This window comes from Bos grunniens, chromosome 29, assembly GCF_055505025.1.
Source record: "Bos grunniens cultivar Pamir isolate PY7600 chromosome 29, Bosgru_T2T1.0, whole genome shotgun sequence".
Lineage (NCBI taxonomy): Eukaryota > Metazoa > Chordata > Mammalia > Artiodactyla > Bovidae > Bos > Bos grunniens.
Window position 1 is genome coordinate 34,657,326 of NC_141193.1, and position 24,407 is coordinate 34,681,732.

Sequence of the window (24,407 nt, forward strand, 5' to 3'; positions counted from 1 at the left end):
TTACTTAGCTTAAGAAAAAGTTCAAGAAAGGAGGCAGTTTAAAGGCAAGGAAATGGCATGGAGGTGGGTACTGCTCTAGTGCAGCCTCTGACAGTGACACACAGAGGAACCAGCGGGGGAGTGCTGATCTAACCAAGTCCTCCCCCCACCCGATGAGACAGCCAAGGAACCAAAGGACCGGGCAGGTGGGGATCACACCGCAGGTAAGATGTAGATTTGGGCTCAGAAGGCAGGGCTGCTGTCCCAAAGCGCACACGTCTCCCCAAGCCGCTTTCCAGGACGACTCAGGCGAGATTATCAGGAGGCTTCTGCAGGAGGGGTTACAGCTGGAAAACTCAGCTTATGTGGATGGTGGTGGGCCTGAGAGTGTGGATCAACCAGCTGAGGGCAGATCTAAAACTGGCCCAAAGCTGCACAGTCAGAGGGGTAGCCCAGCTTCTCCCCTCTCTCCTACCTGGTGGTTCTCCACGTTCGGTCAACCTCACGCCAGGCGCTGTGGGTCCCGGGAGATGGCGGATGTGAACGCACTCGGGGAGTGCCAGGGTTACCAAAACGTGAGACGCACTACTCTCTCAAGCTCTCCTTAGCTTTCTTCCTGGCATCACTTCAACAGTCTGTGCCCCGAACTGTCAGGAGATGCCTGAAGTTGTGGCCTACTGGCCACAAGGGCCCCAGGGAGCAAGCCACAAATATTCCCACAGGGACACAATCCAGGCTTAGTTTCCAGGTGGAGGGCTACCGTGCCTTCCTCAAGGGGTGGTCTAGGAATTCCTAGATCCAATCAAGCCAGACACCAAAAATGTTATTTCTGTACCTTTTAATGCAATGGTATTTGGGGAAATTAGTGGAAAGGGAGCTGCAAAGAGTCTGCGATCGTGTCACGTGAGTGACTAATTAGAGGGCCCTGGTTCTCCCAGGACGTTTGGTTACATTAACTCAAAATGTGACCTGTTTATTTTGCAAGGTCAGGAAGAAGCCTTACCTCCTAAGAAAGCCAATGTGGCGATTAAATTAGAGTCACCAGAGTCTGCCTGAGGTAACGTATGAATAAGGGCTTTGTGGACCCTACGAAAACCGGAAGTGACCCCTGTGTGGCCGTCCCCACTGCTCCCACTTGGGGGGGCACAGCCGCCCGCCCCTGGAGGGAGGCACCTGGTGAGGTGGAGAGGGCCCTGGAGGCTGGGGCTGTTCACTGACCCTTGACTCTGCAGTGGGGCAAATGCTCTCTGTGGGTCTCCGGTTATATCGCCCATGCGGCCCACTGCGCCATTCCTAGCAGGGTGGGTGCGTGCGTGCGTGTGTGCGTGTGTGCGTGCGTGTGCGTGCGTGCGTGTGTGTGTTGTGTTGGGGGGTGGGGTGGGGTGAGGGGAGCTGGTAAAAGAGAAGACGAGAGGGTATCAACTTTTTTTTTCGGTTTTGACCACAACACCTATGTATGCTCAGCTCTGAAGACACAACGTCAGACAAGGCCTGCCTCAAGGAATCGGTGGTTGAACCTGGAAATCAGACTTGGGAATAAGCAGGTCCATAGGCTGTCACGGAGAGGTTTATGTAGAAGACAGCAAGGCAGCAAAGAAAGGTGGGCGGGTGGGGGTGGGGGGGGGGTGTCCATACACCCGAAGGGGCTGCCAGGGAAGGTTCCTACTCAGAGTCGCCGAGTTCTAGACTTTGGAGAATAGAGCAGTTGGCCTCTCACCTCCTGAATTCCTAGGCCTGCGAGGCAGCCAACCTGCTGGCACTGGCCTCCAGAACCCCCACATCTACATTTGAGTGGCTTGGTGTTTCCAAGCACTCATGTAGATAAATATGGAGCTGCCCAGTCAGCAATCTGAACCTGTATCATGCCTTCTAAGAAAGTAAGTGTTAGTCTTTCAGTGGTGCCCGACTCTTTGCAACCCCAAGGACTGCAGCCCACCAGGCTCCTCTGTCCACGGGATTTCCCAGGCACGAATACTGGACTGGGTAGCCATTTCCTTCTCCAGGGGATCTTCCCAACCCAGGGCTTGAACGCAGGTCTCCTGTACTGCAGGCAGATTCTTTACCGACTGAGCTACAAGGGAGGCCCTTGTAGCTTCCCCTCTAGTTACTAAGTTTTCTGGTTATCTCTATGATTGTCTGTTACTAGCCTTTCTGAATCATGGGACCCCTTCCACCCATTTAAGAAAAGGTACAATTCAGGATCACCATCGTAAGCCACCATTCCAAAAAAAAACTCAAAACTCTGAAGGCTGAGAGGTTTTTCTTTTCTAAGACAAAGTTTTATCAAAACTGTTCTGGTTGTGAAGCCTGACCTGAACAGTCATGGATCTCAGAGTCCTTTTTTTGGTTTGTTTAAATCTCACCAGAGTAGCTGTTCATATGTCTGACTGCAGAAATATCAAGGTATTTGGTTACCGTGGGCTTGCCCAGCACTCTGAGAATGTTAGGAAAGACACAGTATGTGTACTGAATTTTATTCCTTAAATCTAAAAATTCCTAGATTCTAAAATGCAACTCCAAGGGCTTCATTTAAGGGATTTTTGACTCTATGAATTAAATACCTATTTCAGAGGATATTTATGCTTAGAGTCAGTGCCTGTTACCCCTCATCCATCAGGAAAACATCCACAAACATTTCAAATGGCATTGTGGATGAAGGCAGGAGAGAAGGAAGAAATCAATTTGTCTTGTTCTTAGGAGTTAAGGACTTACATTCTTGACGTGGCTGGTGTAAGAATTTATTTACCAACAAGAATCTTTTGATGCAAGAGAGCTGGTGGTGAACAAAAATGCCTGAAAACTTCACATGGTCCTATGTCCTTAACCCTTGGGTCTTGGGCATCATACAGACCCCCAAGTACCTGCAGTTGGCATGGAGCAACTAAATCAGGTTCCATGAAATTCACAGAGAAAGGAGACAAAAGCCTCATTGCATATGTCTCCATAGTAGGAAACAGGCACAATTTTGCCTTATGATTTCACAAACTGACTTAACAGGACCCCGGCAGACTCCCTCAGGGGAATCTGGATAGGTTCTAAATTAAGTTGAATTTTTTGTTGTGTTTTAAGAAAACACTTTTGGAAGGAGCTCACATACATAGCAGTGTTTCTCATTTAGAAAGAAAAATAAACACTCCTCCGCCAGATTGGAAGTCAAAACAAAATAAGCCCAGCTGCTTAAGACCTGAGAAAGTCAATGAAACTGCCAAACAACAGTGATGTTGACCAGTGTGACCAGCCTGAGAAATCTGGTGAGGCCCGGAGCAGGGGGAAAAGAGGGGGAAAAAAAAAAGGCCACGGATCGCCCAGCATCCAGGGCTTGGCTTTCAAGGAGCAGCAGCAAAATTAGGTGTCCAAGTCATTGGCCTGATTCATCTTTGAAACTCCCATAGTCCTCACCAAACAACAAGGGAAAGATTTCACTCTGGTTTCAAACAGACCTGGGAATCAAATCTGGTTCTGCAACCTAGAAGCTGTGTGATTTAGGGGAAGTTACTTAACCTCTATTGCCTGCTATTGCCTCCATGAGAGTAAAAATGGCCATGACACAAGATAGATAGGAAGATTCAGTGAGATTCCATGAATACCCATGATTCAATGAGATTACACATCTCTCACATAATAGAGGCTTCATCAAGGTTTGTGAAGTGAGTACTAGGAATCTAACAACTAGTAATTTTTTTTTTAATCAGCTTTTCTTTGGTGGACTTCCCCTTATCTTCTTTAGCTTCCACTAAAAAGACACAGAAATAACAGGATCTGGTACTGAAAACAACACAAAAAAATTGGGGGTAAAGGAAGAAAATTGAGGCCCAAGAATCAAGTAGGCTTGGGTATGAGTCTCTGCATGCCCTTTAGGAGCAGTGAAGCCATGGGCTAAGCCCCTGACCCTCTCTGGGGCCTCAGTTTGCTGAACAGAGACAAATAGAAGCTCAATAAAGATAACGTGTGTAAAGAAAAGACACACCAAAGCTGCTCATCACATGTAAATTCTCCCACTGTTCCTATCTCACCTCAGCTTTGAGAAATGGACAACTTTCTCTGAGCTATTTATTTTCTGAGCCTCTTAAATATTAACCAACGAGCTTTTAAAGTCCTTCTACTTTAGACTTTGAAAAAAGTGAAAGTGTTAGTCATTGAGTCGTGTTCGAGTCTTTGCGACCCCATGGACTGTAGCTTGCCAGGCTCCTCCATCCATGGGATTTCCCAGGCAAGAATACTAGAGTGGGTTGCCATTTCCTTCTCCAGGGGATCTTCCTGACCCAGGGAGTGAACCTGGGTCTCCTGCATTGCAGGCAGATGCTTTACCATTTGAGCCACCAGATGACGGCACATTTAATATTTCCTTTGAAAAGTTTCTGTGGGGATAGGGACAAAGATCTACTTAATCCTAACCACTTCCTTAGCTCCTCAGCTGTGACAAGTTGTTATTTTAGTGAAATCTTTCTTTGTATCTATCAGTGACTTCTAGATGGTTATCCCTGGGGTGGATTAGGATTTTGATGACAGAGAAGAGCTGCTTCCCGTTTCCTTTCCTGTTCTGTGATGCCCCACGTGGCCTCCCTGCTATTTACACGGGGATTTTAGGAGGGCGGTTCTGGGGAGCCCCAGGCCTGGGATCGCAGCTGGGGCAGGAGTTGACACAGCTGGAGGCAGAGGGCCTCCGGGAGCCCGTGGAGCACACAGCCTGGCTCCCAGAAGGCTGCCTCCCAAAGGGCCAGCCCGCAGAGGAGGGTGCTGAGTCAGCTCTTGCCAGAGGAAACTTCATTTTCACCCTCCAGGAGCTTGAGGGGCTGCCTTTGTCATTTAAAGTACTTTCTCAAAGATGCCTCTGGGGAAGTAGGCCTCTAAAGGAGCCAGAGCAATTAATCTACTTTGTCGGGTGGTCTTTAAAGCCTTCAATTGGTGGAAAGTAATGGAGGTGTGCAGATAGGGAAGGGAGATAGTGACCCCAGAAGGGTTTCCCCATTTCACCTGCGCTGCAGCTGAGGCTCTGGGGGGTTAGGTCCTGCGCCCAGGGTCGCATCTCTGGGGCCCGATTTCAGAAGGCTTGACTACAGGCCTGCTCTCTTGGGCCTCCGAGGTGGCATCAGTGGTAAAGACCCCGCCTGTCAGTGCAGGAGACACAAGAGATGCGAGTTCGATCTCTGTGTCGGGAAGATCCCCTGGAGGAGGGCGTGGCAGTCCACTCTAGCATTCTCACCTGGAGAATCCTGTGGACAGTGGAGAGCCTGGTGGGCTACAGTCCACAGGGTCACAAGGAGTCAGACACGACTGAAGCGACTCAGCACGCACGCCTGGACTCTTGGCTGCACTGTGGCCCTCATGCAGTCTGTTCTGCTTGCTCCTCCCTTCATGTATTTACTCACTAATTTTCACTCCCTAAAAAGCATCTGTAAGGCCCTGCACCAAACTGTTAAAAGTGGATATCTCTGGGAGGAAGAGTTACCAGAGGACTTCACTTGTTACCCTTCCGCACTGTTTGAATGTTAGCAAGCAGTTACTTTTATAACTGACAGAAGCAACAGAGATGATTCCATTAAAATAATTTCACACTTTTCCATGAAAAAACAACGAAACAAAACTTAACAAGTATTGGGCCCACTATGGAGCAGGGCCCGCTCATCCTCACTTGCTGGGCTGGGTCCGTGCCAATGGCAGCAGGTCCTGGGGATCACGGAAGACCCCTAGCTTTGGGGTTTCGGGGGACAGGAAGGTGGCAGGCAGGGTGACACTTGTGACCCACCAAACCCAGAGCAGCGGATCACCAAGGACCGAGACTCTCCCTTCAGGCACGGGACACATTTCTTACCAACCTTTAGAGTGACTCCCAGCTTCAATCCCTGGGTTGGGAAGTTCCCCTGGAGAAGGGAATGGCAACCCACTCCAGTATTCTTGCCTGGAAAATTCCGTGGACAGAGGAACTTGGTGAGCTACAGTCCATGAGGTTGCAAAGAGTTGGATATGACTGAGTGACTAACACTTGCACTTTTCACTTTAAAGTGACACACTCAGAGCAAGGCCCCAGGGAAGGACTTTGAAGTGTCTCTAGGTCCCCTGGGAGCTGGAGTAAAGAGGAGCGAAGCTGAGCAGACAGCTGTAGGCTGAAGTCCCCCGAGCTCCCTGCACATCAATAATGCAATAATGCCATCAGTCTGCTGCAGAACTTGCAACAGTATGATTGCTCTTGTTCAGTTAATTAGCAAGAGGAGAGATTAAGGACTTTAATCTCCTGCCTTCTCTTTTACCTACAAGGCTTATTTATCTAGAAATGAACAAAAAATATCCCAATGTATATACATATTTTTCCAAGTAAGCTTAAGGCTACTGACTGGCACACCTGTCAGCACCCATACAACACTCAGAAAATCAGAGTACCTTAGAAATTGCTCCATCGTTGGCAAGATGGGGAAACTGAGGCCTGAAGGACAGTGATTGTCCTGTAAGGATAAATAGCCAATAAGCCACAGAGCTGGGCCTGAAACCATTCCTGGGTCGCTATTTCTCTGCACAGTTTAAAGCAAGGAGGGCTAAAAGGTAGAGAGGTGCAATGATACTGAACCACCAAAAGGACAGGGCCACTCTCAGGAGCACAGAAGGAAAAGGGCCCTGGAGGACGGCTTCGCTCTTGGTCACAGAGAATGCAGGGCTCAAGATCCTGCCAGAAGAGAACCACAAAGGCCAAAGATCTGTCTGGTTTTCACAGAGAGCAGAGGCTGGGAGAGATCCTGGTTAGGGGAGGGAGCTGGGATAAAACACCTTTCTTTGTCATGGTGGTGGTGGGGGATGGGGCCTTGGGTAATGCCTGAGAGCCTCAGTTCAGCACTCAGAGGAGCTCAGGTCACTTACCATGTGGCCTCCCACACCCTTCCAAAGTTAATGCCTATTTACTGGCCATGTTCCCGGGTATAAAAGAGCTGGCACCAGGATCCCAGCAGCTCCCTACCCTGGGTCCTTTGTCTATGTTTTCCCTCTGCCCAGCATATCCTGGGTTATTAAAGCCATTGGTTATCCCCATCTGACACACCCTACTTTTTCTTTCAGGCCCAGGGAAGGCCTCCTCTAGGAAACATTTCCTGATTCTCTTGGGCAGACTGGAGGCTCTTCTCCTGAGTCACCCCCACACCAGGTTCCTACCTCCTTTATCACCTTAGGCTGTAATGATCCTAAGAGATAAGGAGTCTGACTCTTCTGAGCATTACTAAGGGCCAGGCAGTGTGCTGGGAGCTTTCACATACAGGCTCTCTATAAATTCCTTGGAGGGAGGTGGGTGGTGACTGTGGCCATGACTAACCTTTACTAAACTCTATCCCAGGCCCTGTGATGAGCCCTCATCATGAGCTGGGTACCACAATGCCCACGTTATACTTGCTTGAGGAAAAGCTTAGAGGCAATGTGCCCTGTCTGAAATTCCACAGCAATAAAGCTTACGTTTAATGCAAAGATGTCTGATTGCAGAGCCCATTAGTCCTGCCTATTCTCTCTGAATCTTTGCCACCTTTTCCAGAATTGGACCAGAATTTAGTGCCAAATAGGCACTTACTAATAAATGTTTGCAAAATCAACACACAAGCTACAATGTTAAGTGGAGAGTCTCATTTTCTTTCCTCTTCTTTGATAATCAGGACATACTGGTCCATCAGGGAGATCCCAGGTTATCTCATATATATCACCCACCTCTGTAGGCTTGACTCCCCTCCAGGCTTTGAATTCTTACAAAGAAGTGGACTAGTCACTGCCAGACACAGAGACTGCGAGTACATTGGCCCAGGTCACATAACACCTGACCAGACGCTAACACTTGGGTCTGCAAGCTCCTGGCCAGCCTGGACCTCTTGCACTGAGTCCTCCCATACCTCTTCTCCTTAAGAAAGTCAGGGCAGGATTTATAAGAGGAAGTTCCCTGCTCAGCCCAGTGGCTCTCTCTGCAGTCAGCTTTCAGCCTTGCAGCTGCCTGGGCTCCCAGGCCCGTCTCCAGGCAGCGTGAAACCTCAAGAACTTCCCAAAATGCCAGAAGCCTTTCTCTCGGCCTCCTCATGGTCAGTGGAGACACTACGAGACCGGTCTCTTAGGCAGGGTTGTGAGGAGGATGCAATAAAGCAACAAGTGCCAGTGGCTGGCACAATTCCTGGCACACAGCAAGCAGTCAATCGGTGCTATTTTTGACTTTTCATTTTCAGAGCCTATCTTTGTCTCTCTGTCTTTGCCTGACTCAGGTTCTACCTGATTTTTTGTCTCCTGGTATCTGTCTGAGCATCTCTATTCTGCAGCTCTGTCTGCCCGACGTCTGTCACGGGGGTGGGAACAGCAGTCCCCCAACCGCGCAGTACCCAGCAGTGCAGCCTGGCAGGAGCGGGGCTTCCCCTGCCCATGGAGCCTGCCAGGTCCCCCCGAGAACCCCACGCTCCCCATGCACCAGGCCCCTCCACCCCTGCAAGCAGCCCAAGCAGGCAGATTAACCAGCATCGCCAACGAAAGGGTAAAACAACACAAACCCACAGAAGTTAGGAAGAGAGAGGGACTTACCGTTTGCCGCGACCCCCAGGCTGGCGGAGCCACTTTTAACTAAGAATGAATTAGGGACAAACTCTTCCTCAGAGTCTGAGTCCGGGGTTGGCTGGGCCACACCGTTGCCTAGCAACCGCCTCTGGCTCTCATTGGCCGGAGGGGAGGGGGGCGGGGAGGGGGACTGCTCAATAGGGGTTGATGAAGCGGATGAACAATGCAAGGGAGCACCTGCGAACCACAGAGACAAACACAGACAGGAAAAAAAAAATAATGAAAATTGGTTTTGAGGCACACGGGGAGGGGGAGGGCGCAAAATAAAACACGCATCAACAGGGGGAGGGGGCTCCCAACACTGGGCGATCTACTGCACACGTGGCCCGGGGGCGGGGCTGATACCTCTGGCAAAGCGGGTGCAAACTCCTGAAGAGCTGGCCTCCTGCGCAGCTTGCCAAGAGCAAGCCCCTCGGAAACACTTGGGAAGGCCTTCCTGCTTTGCCTGCTCTCTGAGAGAGGCCTGAAAACCTGAGGTCTAGTCCCGGGGGCGGGCTGTGTCTTCTATCACACAGCGGCCCCGCTCTGAGTTTCAGTGGCGTCTCTGATAAAATGAGCATCCACCCTGGGTGATCGCTGAGCCCCTGCGAAGAAGTTGGCCATTCTGTGATGTCAGCGAACTGAAATAATGTTCTTATTAGTCAGATTTTAATCCAGCATGCCTGGAACAGCCTCTAAGCCTCATAAAAGGTAGCGGGGAACTGGAAAGAATGATCTAGTGCCCCCTTCACTGCTGGCATTCTAGGATTTCAACACACTTAAACTTTTCTAAGAATCTGACACTTTTAAGATTTTAAGTATGTTCTCTGCAAACTTATTGAGAGAGCAAGAACTCTTAACAGTCTTTTTCACTTGCGTGCCTCTCCAGACTCTAACATAGTACCTAGCACACAGTAGGCACTATATAAATGTTGGCTGAAGAGATGAATTCTAAGTGTTTCGCAGACTAGCGTTCTTAAATTCTAATATTTCAGAGGAAAATACTGTATACCTTTTACGACACTAGCATCCTGTGAGTTTGGAAACACTAAGTTTTGGGGCACTAAGTCAGGAGGCTTGCCTGCAGATTTCTAACATGTCAGGGTCCCACGATTCTAAAATGCCAGCTTTCTATCGTTTTGTGGAAACACTCCCAACTCTTCAGAAGCAGGGGGTGACGACTGGGGACAAGAGCTTTGGGGACAGGCAATTTGCTGTCCTACATGTGTCTGGCCTTGAGGCATGTGCAGTACATCATCTACAAGAGAGGGGACATACACACAGACATGTAGGGGTATACAGTACAAGGCAAAGCATTCACTGGACAGCCAGGCCTGCTGCTTCTCTCCCACCTTGACTCACAGAAGGTTTAAAACATAACCGGACCCATTCAGTGTTTCAGAGACCAAACACTTAGGAAACAAAACGCAGCCCAGACACATCATCACAAGATTTGGTAGAGCCCTGAGGAAGAGGTGGTATAGAGAGCTGCTGATTCTTCATGGGGAGGGGCGGGGGGGTCTGTCTACCAAGAGAGGCTCACTCAGTTCAGTGACCGAATCCTGCAGGATTGTGCAGGTTCCATGATGCTCATGTCAACCCCTGAGCCCAACCACATGAGACATTTTATAGAGCTGCTGTGTATCCCACTTGGTTGGTTTGTATTAGAAACTCAGTAACAGCAACGGAGGCAATAGGAATCCACAATCAAGGTCCAATCTCTGGGTAGCTTTTCCATCTGTGTTTTGGTTCACCTAAAAATTTGGGCTATGATTTACCTTCAGTTCAGTTGCTCAGTCGTGTCTGACTCTTTGCAACCCCATGGACTGATTTATCTTAAAATCGTCCAAATCAGGGTTTCCAATTTAGCCTAGGGAGACCCTTCCCTGACACCACTTACCACATAGCACTATAGGGATGATCATTTCTTTCTTTGAACTAACCTTTTAGTTCTGTTATCATATTTGCTCTGGTGTATTTGGAGTTATCTGTAGCTGTCTCCCATATAAAAGCATATGCACCCCCTTGGGATACAGTACTACCTTCTTGCAGCAGGCTTTGAAGTTCAACAGAATAGGAGTTTGTATCATGCCCTAGCCTCCTACTGACTATATGATCTTGAGTCAATGTGTTCCAGTTCCTCATTTGTAAGTTGGGAGCTCCTCCCCTTTAATAAAGTTATTGTAAGGACTAAAGGTACTACATCTGAGCACATGGCATGCACCAGCAAGCAGAATCCCAGGGTCAGTGCTTAACAAATGTTGACCAAACTGAATGAAACCACCCCATGAAGAATTCCATTCAAGATTTCCCTTCCCCTGCTGTCCCAGGATTGAAAAGATTTTGTCAGCCAGGCTGCATTAATTAAGCAAATATACATTCATTTCCTCATCTTTTATTAACCAAAGACATCTTCTAATCTCCAATCAGAGCTTCTGATGAGCTTGAGATAACCAGGACCAGACCATGTTGAGTTGTTAGAATTTCAGACAAAGGTTAAGAAACATGATCTGTTGTTCCAGGGTGCTTGTTACAGCCTCTTCCTGAGTAAATCTGTCAAGCTTTATGAAATAAACAGTTCCAGAACTAAGTAACTTGTTCCATCACAAACTTCAGAGATTCTGGGCTAAGAGCAGCACAGTCCCTCCCAGGCCTTATGCCTGTTTCTTCTCCCTTCCATGCAATCTCTAGGCCTCACTCCAGGCCTCTGGGGTTCCTCTGAATGTTCATACCTAACATTCAAGCACCTAACAAGGTGCCAGACCCTTAATAAGTGAAGTGAAAGTTGCTCAGTCATGTCCAACTCTTGGTGATCCCAGGGACAATACAGTCCATGGAATTCTCCAGGCCAGAATACTGGAGTGGATAGCCATTGCCTTCTCCAGGGGATCTTCCCAACTCAGGGATCAAACCCAGGTCTCCCATGCTGCAGGCAGATTCTTTACCAGGTGAGCCACTAGGGAAGCCCAGACCCTTAATAGGTGCACAATAACTCATGAGGTTTCCGTGATGTACAGAAACTACTGGAACTATGTCAATTTCCTCCCTCTCATTCATCAGCATCTCTTAATTTAAGTGGTCCCTAGGCAGGGGCATAAAACCATCTCCTGGGTGCAAGAACATTCTAGAAGTAATTTCTATGTCACTCTTTCCTAATATCTATTTTGTAAATGTTTTATAATGTACATAATACATTCCTGCTTAAAACACATGTAATAAAATGCACTGCTGTCTCAATTTGGCATCCTCAGCAGCAGTGCAGGATTATATTAAAAGAAAGGGCTCTGGATCCTACATCTGAACTCTACTGTTCTACTTGCTAGTTCTGTAACAGTGACCTCAGTCAACTTACCCCACCTTTTGTGACTCGATCGCCTCATCTAAGTAATCATGATCGTGAAGTTGTTCAGTAGTGTCCTATTCTTTTCAACCCCATGGACTGTAGCCTACCAGGCTCCTCTGTCCATGGGATTTTCCAGGCAATAGTACTGGAGTGGAAGTAATGGAGAGCAAAAAATAAAAAAAGAATAGCTACTTTACAGAGTCGCTCTGAGAATTAAAGGAGTTAAAACAAGTAATGTGTTGAGAATAGCATGTGTGTTAGTTGCTCAGTCTTGTCCGACTCTTTGCAACCCCATGGACTGTAGCCCACCTGGCTCCCCTGTCCATGGGATTCTCCAGGCAAGAATACTGGAGTGAGAACGGCATGGCAGCCAGTAAACACCCAATAAACTTTAGATGTCGGTATGCATAAACATGTATGTATAAAGTGAGGGGGGCTAACTTTATCTTTTCTTTATAAGAGCAGCATGTGAACGGAGAAGTATGGTGAGCACTGTTTCATTCCACAGACATTTCCTAAATGCCCCCTGAGCAGGCTAGAAGGTGAGGAGGGTACAGACTATGAGAGGCGTAGCCCCCAAGGAGCTGGTGGGAGGGCAGGGGGAGTGTCCCTTGCAGCTCTCAGCACGGCAGGGGTGGGACCTGTCAGAGCAGAAGACTCCAAGCAGTGCCTGGAGGATGCGCGAGGGGGTGGGGAGCTCGCTTCAACTGGAGGCACCAAGGAAGGCTTTCTGGCGCCACAGAGGATTCCAGAGGGAAGAGATGAAGAGATGGGGGCTTGAGCATCCACGGCAGAGGGAGGAATATTCTGCCTCAGGCCCTTAGCCCTGACCTGGCCTCAAGCAACCTCCCTGGCATCACTCTGCCTCTCAAGTCTCGTAACTTCTCACTACGTGTGCTGAGACTGGTTGACGTGCCCTGACTTCCACATACTCACCGACCCCTCTTCTGCCCAAGTCTGCAGATCTGCACAACTTCAGGGCACCACTGGCATAGAACTGATCTGAAGGGCACCCCCTGGAGCACAACTACAAAATTTTGCCTCTGAGGTTCTGTATATGCTGTTCCTTCTTCTTGAGTGTTTCCTTTCCTCTTCCCTTTTCTACATCACTACCGCCCTTGTGAGTCTCATTAGCCCCTAGTCAGCCTCTGGGCTTAATCTCAAGATCGCTACCCCCAGGAAGGCTTCCCAGATGCTCCAAACCTGGTTTTGGCATGCCTCCTGGGGGTTCCCTGCTGCAACACTTCCCATACTGTAGTGAGGACTTGTCTGTGGCCAGCCGCTTGCCAGCCTGGCTTGTCCATTACTGTATTCTCCAGTGTCCAGCACAGTGTCTGGTACTTAGAAAGTACTACAAATATTTGCTAAATGAAGAAAGGATGGAGGGAAGGCAGAAGGGAAGAAGAGGACTTTGATTATGGCAGCAAAGGTCTATGTGAAGAGAGAAGTGGGAAATGAGTCTCTGAACAACAGGTTTAGGTCTTGAACACAAGGAAAGGGAAACCAGACCTTAGGTGGGGAGTCACGCGGGTTTTTAAAGCAAGAACGTGACAAGATTGGGACCGTACTTTAGAAGGATTTGATCTTGACACTTCAGGCATCTGCTTCGGCACCCAGACTTCCTTTCTAATTGGCTCACAGCTCAACTAGGATGTTGAAAGTCCATATGATCTGGGCTTGCCTTTTAGGTGGGGCCCAGATGCATGTATGTGTAGGCAAATAAGGATGCCTGATACCACGGGCAGGACTAGGGAATTGGGGTTAGGGGTCGCCTTGCCATGTATACTGATCATCGGCTGAAGGGAACCTGGTACTGCAGAATTTTCCACTGTGTCTCTGCTAAAATGAGATGGGGTGTCTGGAATACCTCACCTCAACAACAGGGGGCCACAGAAGGGTAGGGGGTGGCCATGCATGTCTCTGGAGAGAAGGTCTTTGAGCCTAGCTTGCACTTATAGTAGATAAAGGTGGAGAAAGGAAAAAACCAAAGCAACAAAGTGAGAGAAGGCAGACACCCTATGGTCGAGGGATGGGGGTGGGAACAAGCATTCACAGAGCTCCTCCTCTGGGAGGAGGATCTTTTTACAAGATCTTTTCTTCACAATAACTGTGGATTGGAAAACCCATGCCCATTTTCAAGGTCAAGAAATGGAGGCTTACACAACTGAATGCATTTGTCTGTGGTCACAGGACCTGGGGGAGAACCCACAATGGCAATGCTCTGTCCACTGAGGGGGTGTGAAATACATTTATCAGCCCTGGTTTGGAGTCTGGAGGGGGAGATTCCTGTCCATCAACTGAAACACATCTAAAGTGGAAAGACTACAGGATTCCTGTTGAACAAACCAGGGACCAAAGCCCCAGTTCATAACTGGCTGTACAACCTTGGGTGAGTCACTTCACTTCTCTGAGTCTCCATTTTCTCCTTTGAAAAATGAAATCACAACATCCACAGCAAAGAGCTTTTGAGGGGAGGATGGTATCATGCTTGTAGGAAGTCCCAATGTGAGGGCTCATTGGATGGATCCCTTTACCATCCCTCCAGTTGTAGGTCTTTGAGAGGAAGAACAGGCTGATTTTGGGGAATAAACAATGACAGATCTGCAAGCCTGCCAATGACACCTTTATCAATATGCATCGCTTACTGACGTCGTACAAGAGGAACGTGTTAGGCAGACAGCTGTGATATATGAAAGGAACACATGACAAGGGAGTCCTGAGCTCTACAGGAAGAGCAATTTCAATCCCTCACACTTTGTGTGTATTGATGGCAGCTTTCCTTAGCGTTTGAAATGTAACCTATAACTAGGGCAAGCTGGTGCTCAAGAAAGAGCCTCCGGCACTCTGCATTCTAAGTTGTCTTTGGAATACGCCGGGAGACTAAAGTGTGAAGGGCTAGCTGATGGACGCATTTATTACTCTGCCAAAGAAAGGACCATTAACAAAATGCACTTTTTTACACTTTTCTCAGCAGTCCTGAGAAATCCATCTAAACGCCCAAATGGAACCTTATTGATCTCCGTTAAACCCCATCTAGGCTCCGGTGGGGAAAGTCACAGTCTGCTCACATAGTGGGTAAGTGTGAGTCCTACAGTAGAACCAGAGCACACGCTGCTGCTCTGGGGGTGGGGAGGGTGGAGCACTCTCGTCCCTGGATTAGGCAGTTCCCTGGATCTGGGTAAGAGCCTCCTGATAACCTTCTAAGCAGCAGCCCTGTGTTTTAGAAGCTTGTATATAAAATGTTTAGCATAGTGTCCAGTAAATAGCAATTACTCAATAAATGACACCCTGAAAAGACCAAAACAAAACCTTGACACCTAAACAAGTAGCTCGTTTCAATGGAACCCTGAGCTGATGGATTCATCCTTCCTGTGGAGCCTGGCTGTGTTTCATCTCCTCAGTGTCCCTCCTGGAAATACTCTAGCCCCTCTACTTAAAACCAAAGGCAGGGGCTTCCCTAGTGGTCCAGTGGCTAGGACTCCATGCTCCCAACGCAGTGGGCCCGGGTTCCATCCCCGGTCAGGGAACTAGATTCCTGCATGCTGCAACTAAAAAGATTCCACTGCAGTGAAGACCAGCTGCAGCCAAATAACTAAATAAAACAACAAAAAACAAAACTCCAAATCGAATGCATTCATTCTCTCCTCATGAGCCAACCTCCTATCTATTTCCTCTTAACAAGGCAGCCAGTTGCTCCACTAATTAAGTAAAATCTTAGCCAGTGCTGAGCAGAGGATGGAGCATTAAGGAAAACCGGAATCTCCTTCTGATATGAAGCTCTGAGGTTGCTAGAGGACCAGGAACTCCACTGCAGTGACAGCATGCCCTGCTTCTGACAACAGTGAGTGTTGGTCACGTCTATTGATAAAACTGCTCAGCCTACCCCACAGAGACCACAGCTGCTCATCTCTGTGGCCTGGCTCAGAGTCTCAGCTTAGAAAAGGTTTGCAGAACTGGTGACCATCGTTTTTTTAAAATGGGTTGAAATCCAGTGTTGCCAAGCATTTCAAAGTGCTACAAATCTGAAGCCAGAGCACCAGAGGGACCTCTCGTTCTGGTTTGCCAGTGACAGCCTCAATGCACGTCTGTGATCCCACATCAGTCAATAATAGTGCCCTGCCTTTCCTCTAAAGATGTCCTGCTCTGGACAATCATGTGGCCACCCCATTTGAGGACAGTACTGATTCAGTTCCACATCAGATACAGTTTGCTGCAACAGACTAGAGGTCAAGAGGTCTGGGTGCAGGTCAACAGTGTGCTGTGGGATCATGGGCAGGACCTCTGACCTCTCTGGCGCTCACATTCCCCCTTGGGGAGTTAGACCAGAACACCCTAAGTTTCCTCCGTAATCCAACATTCTACAAGACAGGAGTAACAGTAGTTCACTACCTCCATGGGTTATTCTGAGGGTTAAAGGAGGCTAGAAAAAGTGCTGGATAAAAATAATTTATAATGGAACGTTAGGTCCTTTCAGTATACTTAATGCTCATAAAACATTTATAGAATAAATACACTGGTATAAATGCATTCCTATACAAAAAATTGGCTGAAAAAATCTTTAGTGTTAGTTATCACTGATATCAGCTTTTCAAATATGCTTTTATAGCTTTAAAATTTTCTACAATGAGCACATGAAGTTATTTTTATACTTCTAAATATGATTTTTTCAAGCTACAGGAGAAAGTGAAATAACAAATGTGAAAAATCTGGCATCAAGTAGATGTTAAAATAGATATTGGCTTTAAATACAAACAAGATTTTATGCACTGATATTGGTAATATAATTTGATATAAATTGATTTTTAAAATGTGTAAACTTCTAATTGAGTAATTCCACTTCTAGGAATTTACTCAAGAACACAATTATGATTTTTGAAAAGATTTATTTATAAGGATAATCATCACAGCATTGTAATAGACAAAAGTGAAAATTTAAAAAAAATGTTAAAAAGGAAAAACATCCTGTAGGTTAAAAAGTTACATTATGTAAATTAAGGCACATCAATAGAATGTTAATATGCAGACATTATAAGCCATGTTTGTAAAGAATGTTTAAGGACATGGAAAAAATATTTAAAAAGCATGAGGCAAAACTGTATAAAAATAATTGTGACATTTGTTTACATATGTGTGTGTGAGTATGAATAATTAACAAAAATGTTAAGGCTTGTTACCTTAGGGCAGTAGAATTCCAAATAAATTTTTTTTTCTATATTTTTCTAATTCTTTCAAGGAACAAATGTGGTAATGCAATTTTTAAAAAGCTTTTTTAAAGAGAAGAAAACACACAGAAAGGCAGCAAATACAATAGCTTCTGCTTTGGGTTCCTCCTGGGATGAGCTTGGCAGAACCACAGTCTCCAGGGTCCAAACTGCCTTCTTTTCCAGTGCATTGATTCTGTGGGTCTTACTCCCCAAGCTGGGCAGCTCCCACTAAGTCAGCTCTCCTCTCCTCGACAGTAGCTATTTTCAGAAGCAGGTCTGGGGCCATCTGTCTCTATGACTTATGCTGGGAAAATGGTCTCTGGAAAACAGGACGCAGTAAATTTCTCAGGCTCAGCTCATTTGATCTCCAGCTCTCCTCCTCACAGGTTTCTCAGGGTCATTTTTTTAAAAAGCATTCACCAGGAAAGGAACTCTGCATTCACCTGTTCATCTGGGGAAGCTCAGTGCCTGGTGTACCTTCCACAGCAATACTGAGAAAAGAGTAGCTCGTGTCTCTCTGGTCTTCACATAGTCGACTTTTTTGATATAGATATACTAAATGAGGACATTGATTGATTTTTCTTTTTTTGGTAATAACAGCTTTTTATGTTGCTTAGTTGCTAAGTCATGTTTGACTTTTTATTGATCCCGTGGACTGTAGCCCACCAGGCTCCTCTATCCATGAGATTTTTCCAGGCAAGAATATGGGAGTGGGTTGCCATTTCCTTCTCTGGGGGATCTTCTTGACTCAGGGATTGAACTCATGTCTCCTGCATTGGCAGGAGCTCTTTAAAAACAAAACAAAACAAAACACTGAGTTACCTAGGAAGCCCAGTAACAGCTTTATTAAGAGATAAATATATGCCATGAAAGTCACCAGATAATCATGATGGTGTGATCACTCACCTAGAGCCAGACATCCTGGAATGTGAAGCCAAGTGGGCCTTAGGAAGCATCACTACGAACAAAGCTAGTGGAGGTGATCGAATTCCCGTTGAGCTATTTCAAATCATGGAAGATGATGCTGTGAAAATGCTGCCCTCATTATGCCAGCAAATTTGGAATACTCAACAGTGGCCACAGGACTGGAAAAGGTCAGTTTTCATTCCAATCCCAAAGAAAGGCAATGCCAAAGAATGCTCAAACTGCCACACAATTGCACTCATCTCACACGCTAGTAAAGTATTGCTCAAAATTCTCCAAGCCAGGCTTCAACAGTACATGAACCATGAACTTCCAGATGTTCAAACTGGATTTAGAAAAGGCAGAGGAACCAGAGATCAAATTACTAACATCCGTTGGATCATAGAAAAAGCAAGAGAGTTTCAGAAAAACATCTACCTCTGCTTTATTGACTATGCCATAGCCTTTGACTGTGTGGATCACAAATAAACTGTGGAGAATTCTTCAAGAGATGGGAATACCAGACCATCTGACCTGCCTCTTGAGAAATCTGTATGCAGGTCAGGAAGCAATAGTTAGAACCGGACATGGAACAACAGACCGGTTCCAAATGGGGAAAGGAGTACGTCAAGGCTGTACATTGTCACCCTGCTTATTTAACTTATATGCAGAAAACATCATGTGAAATGCTAGGCTGGATGAAGCACAAGCTGGAATCAAGATTGCCAGGAGAAATATCAATAACCTCAGATATGCAGATGACACCACGCTTATGGCAGAAAGTGAAGAACTAAAGAGCTTCTTAATGAAAGTGAAAGAGGAGAGTGAAAAGTTGACTTAAAACTCAACATTCAAAAAACTAAGATCACGGCATCTGGTTCCATCACTTCATGGCAAATAGATGGGGAAACAATGGAAATAGTGACTTTATTTTTTTGGGCTCCAAAATCACTGCAGATGGTGACTGCAGATGGTGACTGCAGCCATGAAATTAAAAGACGCTTGTTCCTTGGAAGAAAAGCTATGAGCAACCTAGATAGCATATTATAAAGCAGAGACGTTATTTTGCCAGCAAAGGTCCATCCAGTCAAAGCTATGATTTTTCCAGTAGTCATGTATGGATGTGAAAGTTGGACTATGAAGAAAGCTGAGCACTGAAGAATTGATGCTTTTGAACTGTGGTGTTGGAGAAGACTCTTGAGAGTCCCTTGGACTGCAAGGAGATCCAACCAGTCTATTCTAAAGGAGATCAGTCCTGAATATTCATTGGAAGGACTGATGCTGAAGCTGAAACTCTGATACTTTGGCCATGTGATGTGAAGAGCTGACTCATTTGAAAAGATCCTGATGGTGGGAAAGATTGAAGGCGGGAGGACAAGGAGCCAACAGAGGACAAGATGGAATCACTGACTCAATGGACATGAGTTTGAGTAGCCTCCAGGATTTGGTGATGGACAGGGAAGTTTGGCATGCTGCAGTCCATGGAGTCACAAAGAGTCGGGCACTACTGAGTGACTAAACTGAACTGATGCAAGTCACCCACATAAAGTTTATTCTTCAATGGCTTGTAGTATACTCACAGAGTAGTGTGACCATCACCACAATAAACTTGAGAATATTTTCATCACTCCAAAAGGAAACCACACAGTCATTTCACAGTCATTCCCCATTTCCTTCCAACACTCTGTAGCCCTGGACAGTCACTAATCTACTTCTCTATAGATAATCCACATCTCTACAGATTTGCCCATTCTGGACATTTCATATAAATGGAATCATAGGATATGTGCTCTTTTGTGATTATCTTCTTCCACTGAATATATTTCCAAGGTTAACCCATGTTGTAACACAGATCAAGATTCCATTCCATTTTATTGCTGAATGACATTGCACAGTACAGAAGCACCATATTTTATTTATCCATTCATCTGTTGGAAATGTGGGTTGTTTCTACTTTCTGGCTCTTCCAAATGATGCTGCTACAAACATGTATATACAAGTTTTTGTGTGGACATGTTTCCATTTCTCTTGGGTAGACACTGGGGAGTGGAATTGCTGGATTGTAGGGTAACTGTGTTCAATCTTTTGAGGAACTGCTGGGATGTTTTCCAAAGTAGCTGTGCCATTTTGTATTCCCATCAGCGGTGTTAGAGGGTTCCAACTTCTCCATATCTTTGCCAACACTTGTTATTGTCTGACTTTTGATGACAGCCATTCCAGTAGGTATGAAACAGTATCTCATGGTGATTTTTGAGTTGCATTTCCTAATGGCTAACAGTGTTGAGCTTCTTCTCATGTGCTTGTTGGCCATTTGAATATCTTTGAAGAAATATCTATTCAGATCATTTGCCCACTTGAAAACTGAGTTACTTGAGTTTCCTGTTATTGAGAGGCAGGCATGGATTCTTTCATCAAACACTATTTTGTGCTTACCCTGTGCCAGGCACTGTTGTAAGCATTGCTGACGGGCAAGGAAGACAAAATCTTGCCCTCAGAAGCCTACCTTCTAGTGGAGGAGAAAAACCAATAAACAAGTAATTGAACCTGGACTGGCGATTTATTTCACATATGATAATATTGTAAAGTAATTAGCCTCCAATTTAAAAAAGAAAAAAGGTAAGCAAATTGCTATGCAGAATAAGATCAGGAGATGATAAACATTATAAAGAAAAGTTTACTACAATAAGAGCTTAGGAGTGATGGCATGAATGAATGTGTTGTTTTAAGTAAGGTGATCAGGGGAGGCCTCTCTGAGGAGGTGGCATTTGAGCAGAGACCTGAAGTAAGTAAAGGAAGAGCTTTCTAGCCAGAGTGCTTGCACCCAGCAACTGCAAAGTCCAAGCCCAGAAGCAAGTTCGTCTGAGAGACAGCAAGGAAGCTAGTTTAGCTGGAGGAGTGTAAGGAGGAGAGAGCGGGAAATGAACCTTGAGAGGCGGCCAGGGGCCAGGTTACAGATGTGCATGTTGTAAACCAAAGGCCACCATGCCTACGTATTCTTAGTGAGTTCCTTGAGGGAAGGGACTGGTTTTGCTTACCCCTCTATGTTCACAGCCCACACAATGATCTCATATACAGTTGGTACCCACTACATATTGGAATCTATTTTAACTTACTGAGCTACTAATAAAAACAATGTCTACACGTGAACAGTGTTTACAGAAAAATTTCACATCCATGATCTTATTTGATTCTTACTATATCCAAGTGTGGATGTGAGAGTTGGACCATAAAGAAAGCTGAGTGCCTAAGAATTGATGGTTTTGAACTGTGGTGTTGGAGAAGACTACTGAGAGTCCCTTGGACAGCAAGGAGATCCAATCAGTCCATCCTAAAGGAAATTAACCCTGACTATTCATTGGAAGGTCTGATGCTGAAGCTGAAGCTCCAATACTTTGGCCACCTGATGAGAAGAGATGACTCATTGGAAAAGATCCTGATGCTGGAAAAGATTGAAGGCAGGAGGAGAAGGGGATGATAGAAGATGAGATGATTGGATGGCATCACCGACTCAATGGACATGAATTTGAAAAAACTCCAGGAGATGGTGAAGGAGAGGAAAGCCTGGCATGCTGCAGTCCATGGGGGTATAAAGTGTTAGACATAACTTAGTAAATGAACAACAATCCAGGCCTCTGGAGGCTCGAATCAGCCTGGCAGAGAGAAGCCCCCTTCTGTGGCATGCAGGGGAGAGGGAGGGCACCAGGCAGGCTGGATTATCTCTGTCTGTCAAAATCTGTGGGCAAAACATGACCAAGGAGCCACTGAAATTTATGGCAGGCCTTGAACAACCTGCAGTCACAGAACACTCTGCTCAACAGGAAACCTTCAGTTTGCATTTCTGCAGAGAGATTTGATTAAGAAAGTGCTTCTCAACAGCTGTTCCCAAAGCCACTGCGTTTTAAAAATATATATATATACACACACACACATCTACATATACACCATACATAGAGACGTAATATATAGCACCCTCTGCCCAATTCAATTTACACAGCTGCAAAATTCCAGGCCCTGAGACACAGGAAGAGCACAACTTGATTGCCAAGCCCCACCTCTGGTCAGACATTACAGGGAGGTGGAGGTATTAGGTCAAGAGGAAAGAGGCAGGAAACGGAGCTGAGGATGGAAGAGGGCCAGGCTGCTAGAAGGAGGGGAGGGCACTAACTGGGCACCGACTGTGTGTGCAGCACCATGGAAGCTTTATATACATCATATCACTGAAACCTCACACCTCCGTGAAGGCAGTAGCTCTCTCCAGCAGACAGATGCAGAATTTGAGGCTTAAAGAGAGCCTGTTCGGGGTCACTCAGCTGTCGGGTGCAAGGCTGGGTTCTGGACCTTGTTTTGTTGGGCTGGAAAGCCCATACCTGTGCCACGAAAATCATCTGAGTAAGTGTGATAAACAAGAACGTGTGCTTTTAAATTCAAGTCTACTCCCCTGATCTCGCACCAGCCATGGGAACAGGACAATCTGTTTAAAGAAGTTAAACAATATGCTCAAAACCCCAGAGCTGGGGAGAGTGGATCTGGCCTTCCAGCCCAGGCCACCTGAGCCCACGGCCAGAGTTCTTCCTAGAAAATCACTCTTTTAGAGTCTTATAGTGGGCAGGGGGGTGGGTCAAGGATCCGTGTAATCAAGGAACTGGGCAAATATTAACTAGGAAAAAACAAAGCTCCCTCAAAAATAAAGCCAGAATTGCATAGTTACTGTTTGTGTCGCTTTCTGAGTATTCGTTAATATTTCAACAAAAGGTTTTTAAAAAATACCAGAAAGCCCTGCAGTGTGAATGTATGGATACAGTGAGGAATTTTCCTTAAATAGTTTCCCGCATAAATGCCCTGATTCTAAACAGCTTTTCTCGAGCCTGCTCACTGTGCCAAAGCCTCCTTCCCATTAGGCTTCCAGAGAGCTTGTTGAAACATTTTTTTTGGGGGGAAAGCATGTATGTAGTTGAGAGCCAAGCTTTCCAGAGATCCCTCTAGCCCCACTCCAGGGAATCATGCAAAACCCCGGAAAGCTTCCGGGGGAGACAGCGCACAAGAAGAGAGATGGCTGCCGGAGCCTGCCCCCCAGGAACCAGGTCTCCCTCAGACTGAGAGGCCCCAGAGGAAGGCTCTCAAAGCCAGGGGCCCTTTAGGAGGTTTTAGGCAACAACTGGGAGAAAAACAGGGCTGTTTTTAATCCCAAACTCTACTCTGTACAGAAAGGAGCCTTTGGCATCGGAAGGGAAGGGAAAAGAATGAACCGAATGTCGTCTGTGCGAGCACTTTACACGCTTTTCCGACATAACCTTCACAGAAGCGTCACTCCATCCCTCCCCAAATCACAGAAGCCCCCCATCCCACATCAGGCTCTCTGCTAGGAGCTGGGGACACCCTGAGAAATAGAATCATGTGAAATGCTTGCCTGTATTAATTTAGTTTCCAAGGCTATTGGAACCGGGTGCCACAAACTGAGTAACTTGAAACGAAAGCAACGTACAGCCTCACAGTTCGAGAGGCTACAAGTCCCAAATCCAGGTGCTGGCAGAGCCACGCTCCTCTGAAGCCTGAAGGAGGACCATTCTCTGCCACGTGCTAGCTTCTGGTGGTTGCTGGCAACCTCTGGCTTGACTTGCTGCTGGATCACGCCAACCTCTGCCTTTGAGGTCACACAACCTTCCCCCTCCTCCTGTCTCTGTCTTCATGAGGCCGTCTTCTTAGGAGGAAGGTCATATTGGGTTAGGAGCCCACCCTCCTCCAGGTTGATCTCATCTTGACTAATTATCTATTTTCATTCAGGGTCACATTATGGGGTACGGGGGGCTAGGGCTTGAACTTATCTTTTTTTTGGGGGGGTGAGGTGCAATTCAGCCCATAACACTGTCCTTTTGGAGCTTATATACTATAGAAGCTCCCCTTCTGAAGACGAACATAGGAGGCACAGAGAGGTCGAGAGACCTCCTCAGGATCTACAGGTCGTAAATCACAAATCTAGAGCTGATTTCAGAGCCGGTATTCCAGCTGGCATACCGTCTTGCCAGCATGGGGCTTTCTCGGCCGGTGGTCATTTATATCAAATGCATATATCATCCTACCTAGTCCTTGTGGCAACTCTATGGGCAGGTACTATTGTTCCCACTTCACTGACAAAGAAAATGAGCTCCAGAAAGACTGGAGTCACTCCATTCTCAGGAGAAGGAGCAGGACTGAACCCAAGCAGGTAGACTCTACACTCAGGCTTCGCCTGCAGCCTTGGGGTGGGGAACTGGACACCAGAATGGAGCCAGAAATCAACACAACTAGCTATCGGCAAGTCTTATCTCCAAAACTGCCCGGGGGAGGACAGTCACCCTGATGGAGGGCACTGGATTGGAAAAGAAACAAAGATGTTGGCTCGTTTTGTTTCTTTTAACCAAAAAGGCTCATCTGGAGAGGGACGACTTTGTATTTTGAAAGCT

The 24,407-nt window shown here is 46.5% G+C and overlaps 1 protein-coding gene across 14 annotated transcripts in view; it reads right to left on the bottom strand.

The window, feature by feature from the left end:
- Positions 1-24,407, bottom strand: part of TENM4 (teneurin transmembrane protein 4) — a 1,162,188-nt gene that overhangs the window by 317,841 nt on the left and 819,940 nt on the right. For 11 of the 14 annotated variants that reach the window (XM_086385810.1, XM_086385811.1, XM_086385817.1 and 8 more), the window contains one exon: positions 8,506-8,715. The exons of the other annotated variants lie outside the window; for them this stretch is intronic. In XM_086385810.1, the coding sequence (XP_086241936.1) occupies positions 8,506-8,715 (210 nt within the window). The remainder of the gene's footprint in view (positions 1-8,505; positions 8,716-24,407) is intronic. 14 annotated transcript variants of the gene reach the window in all.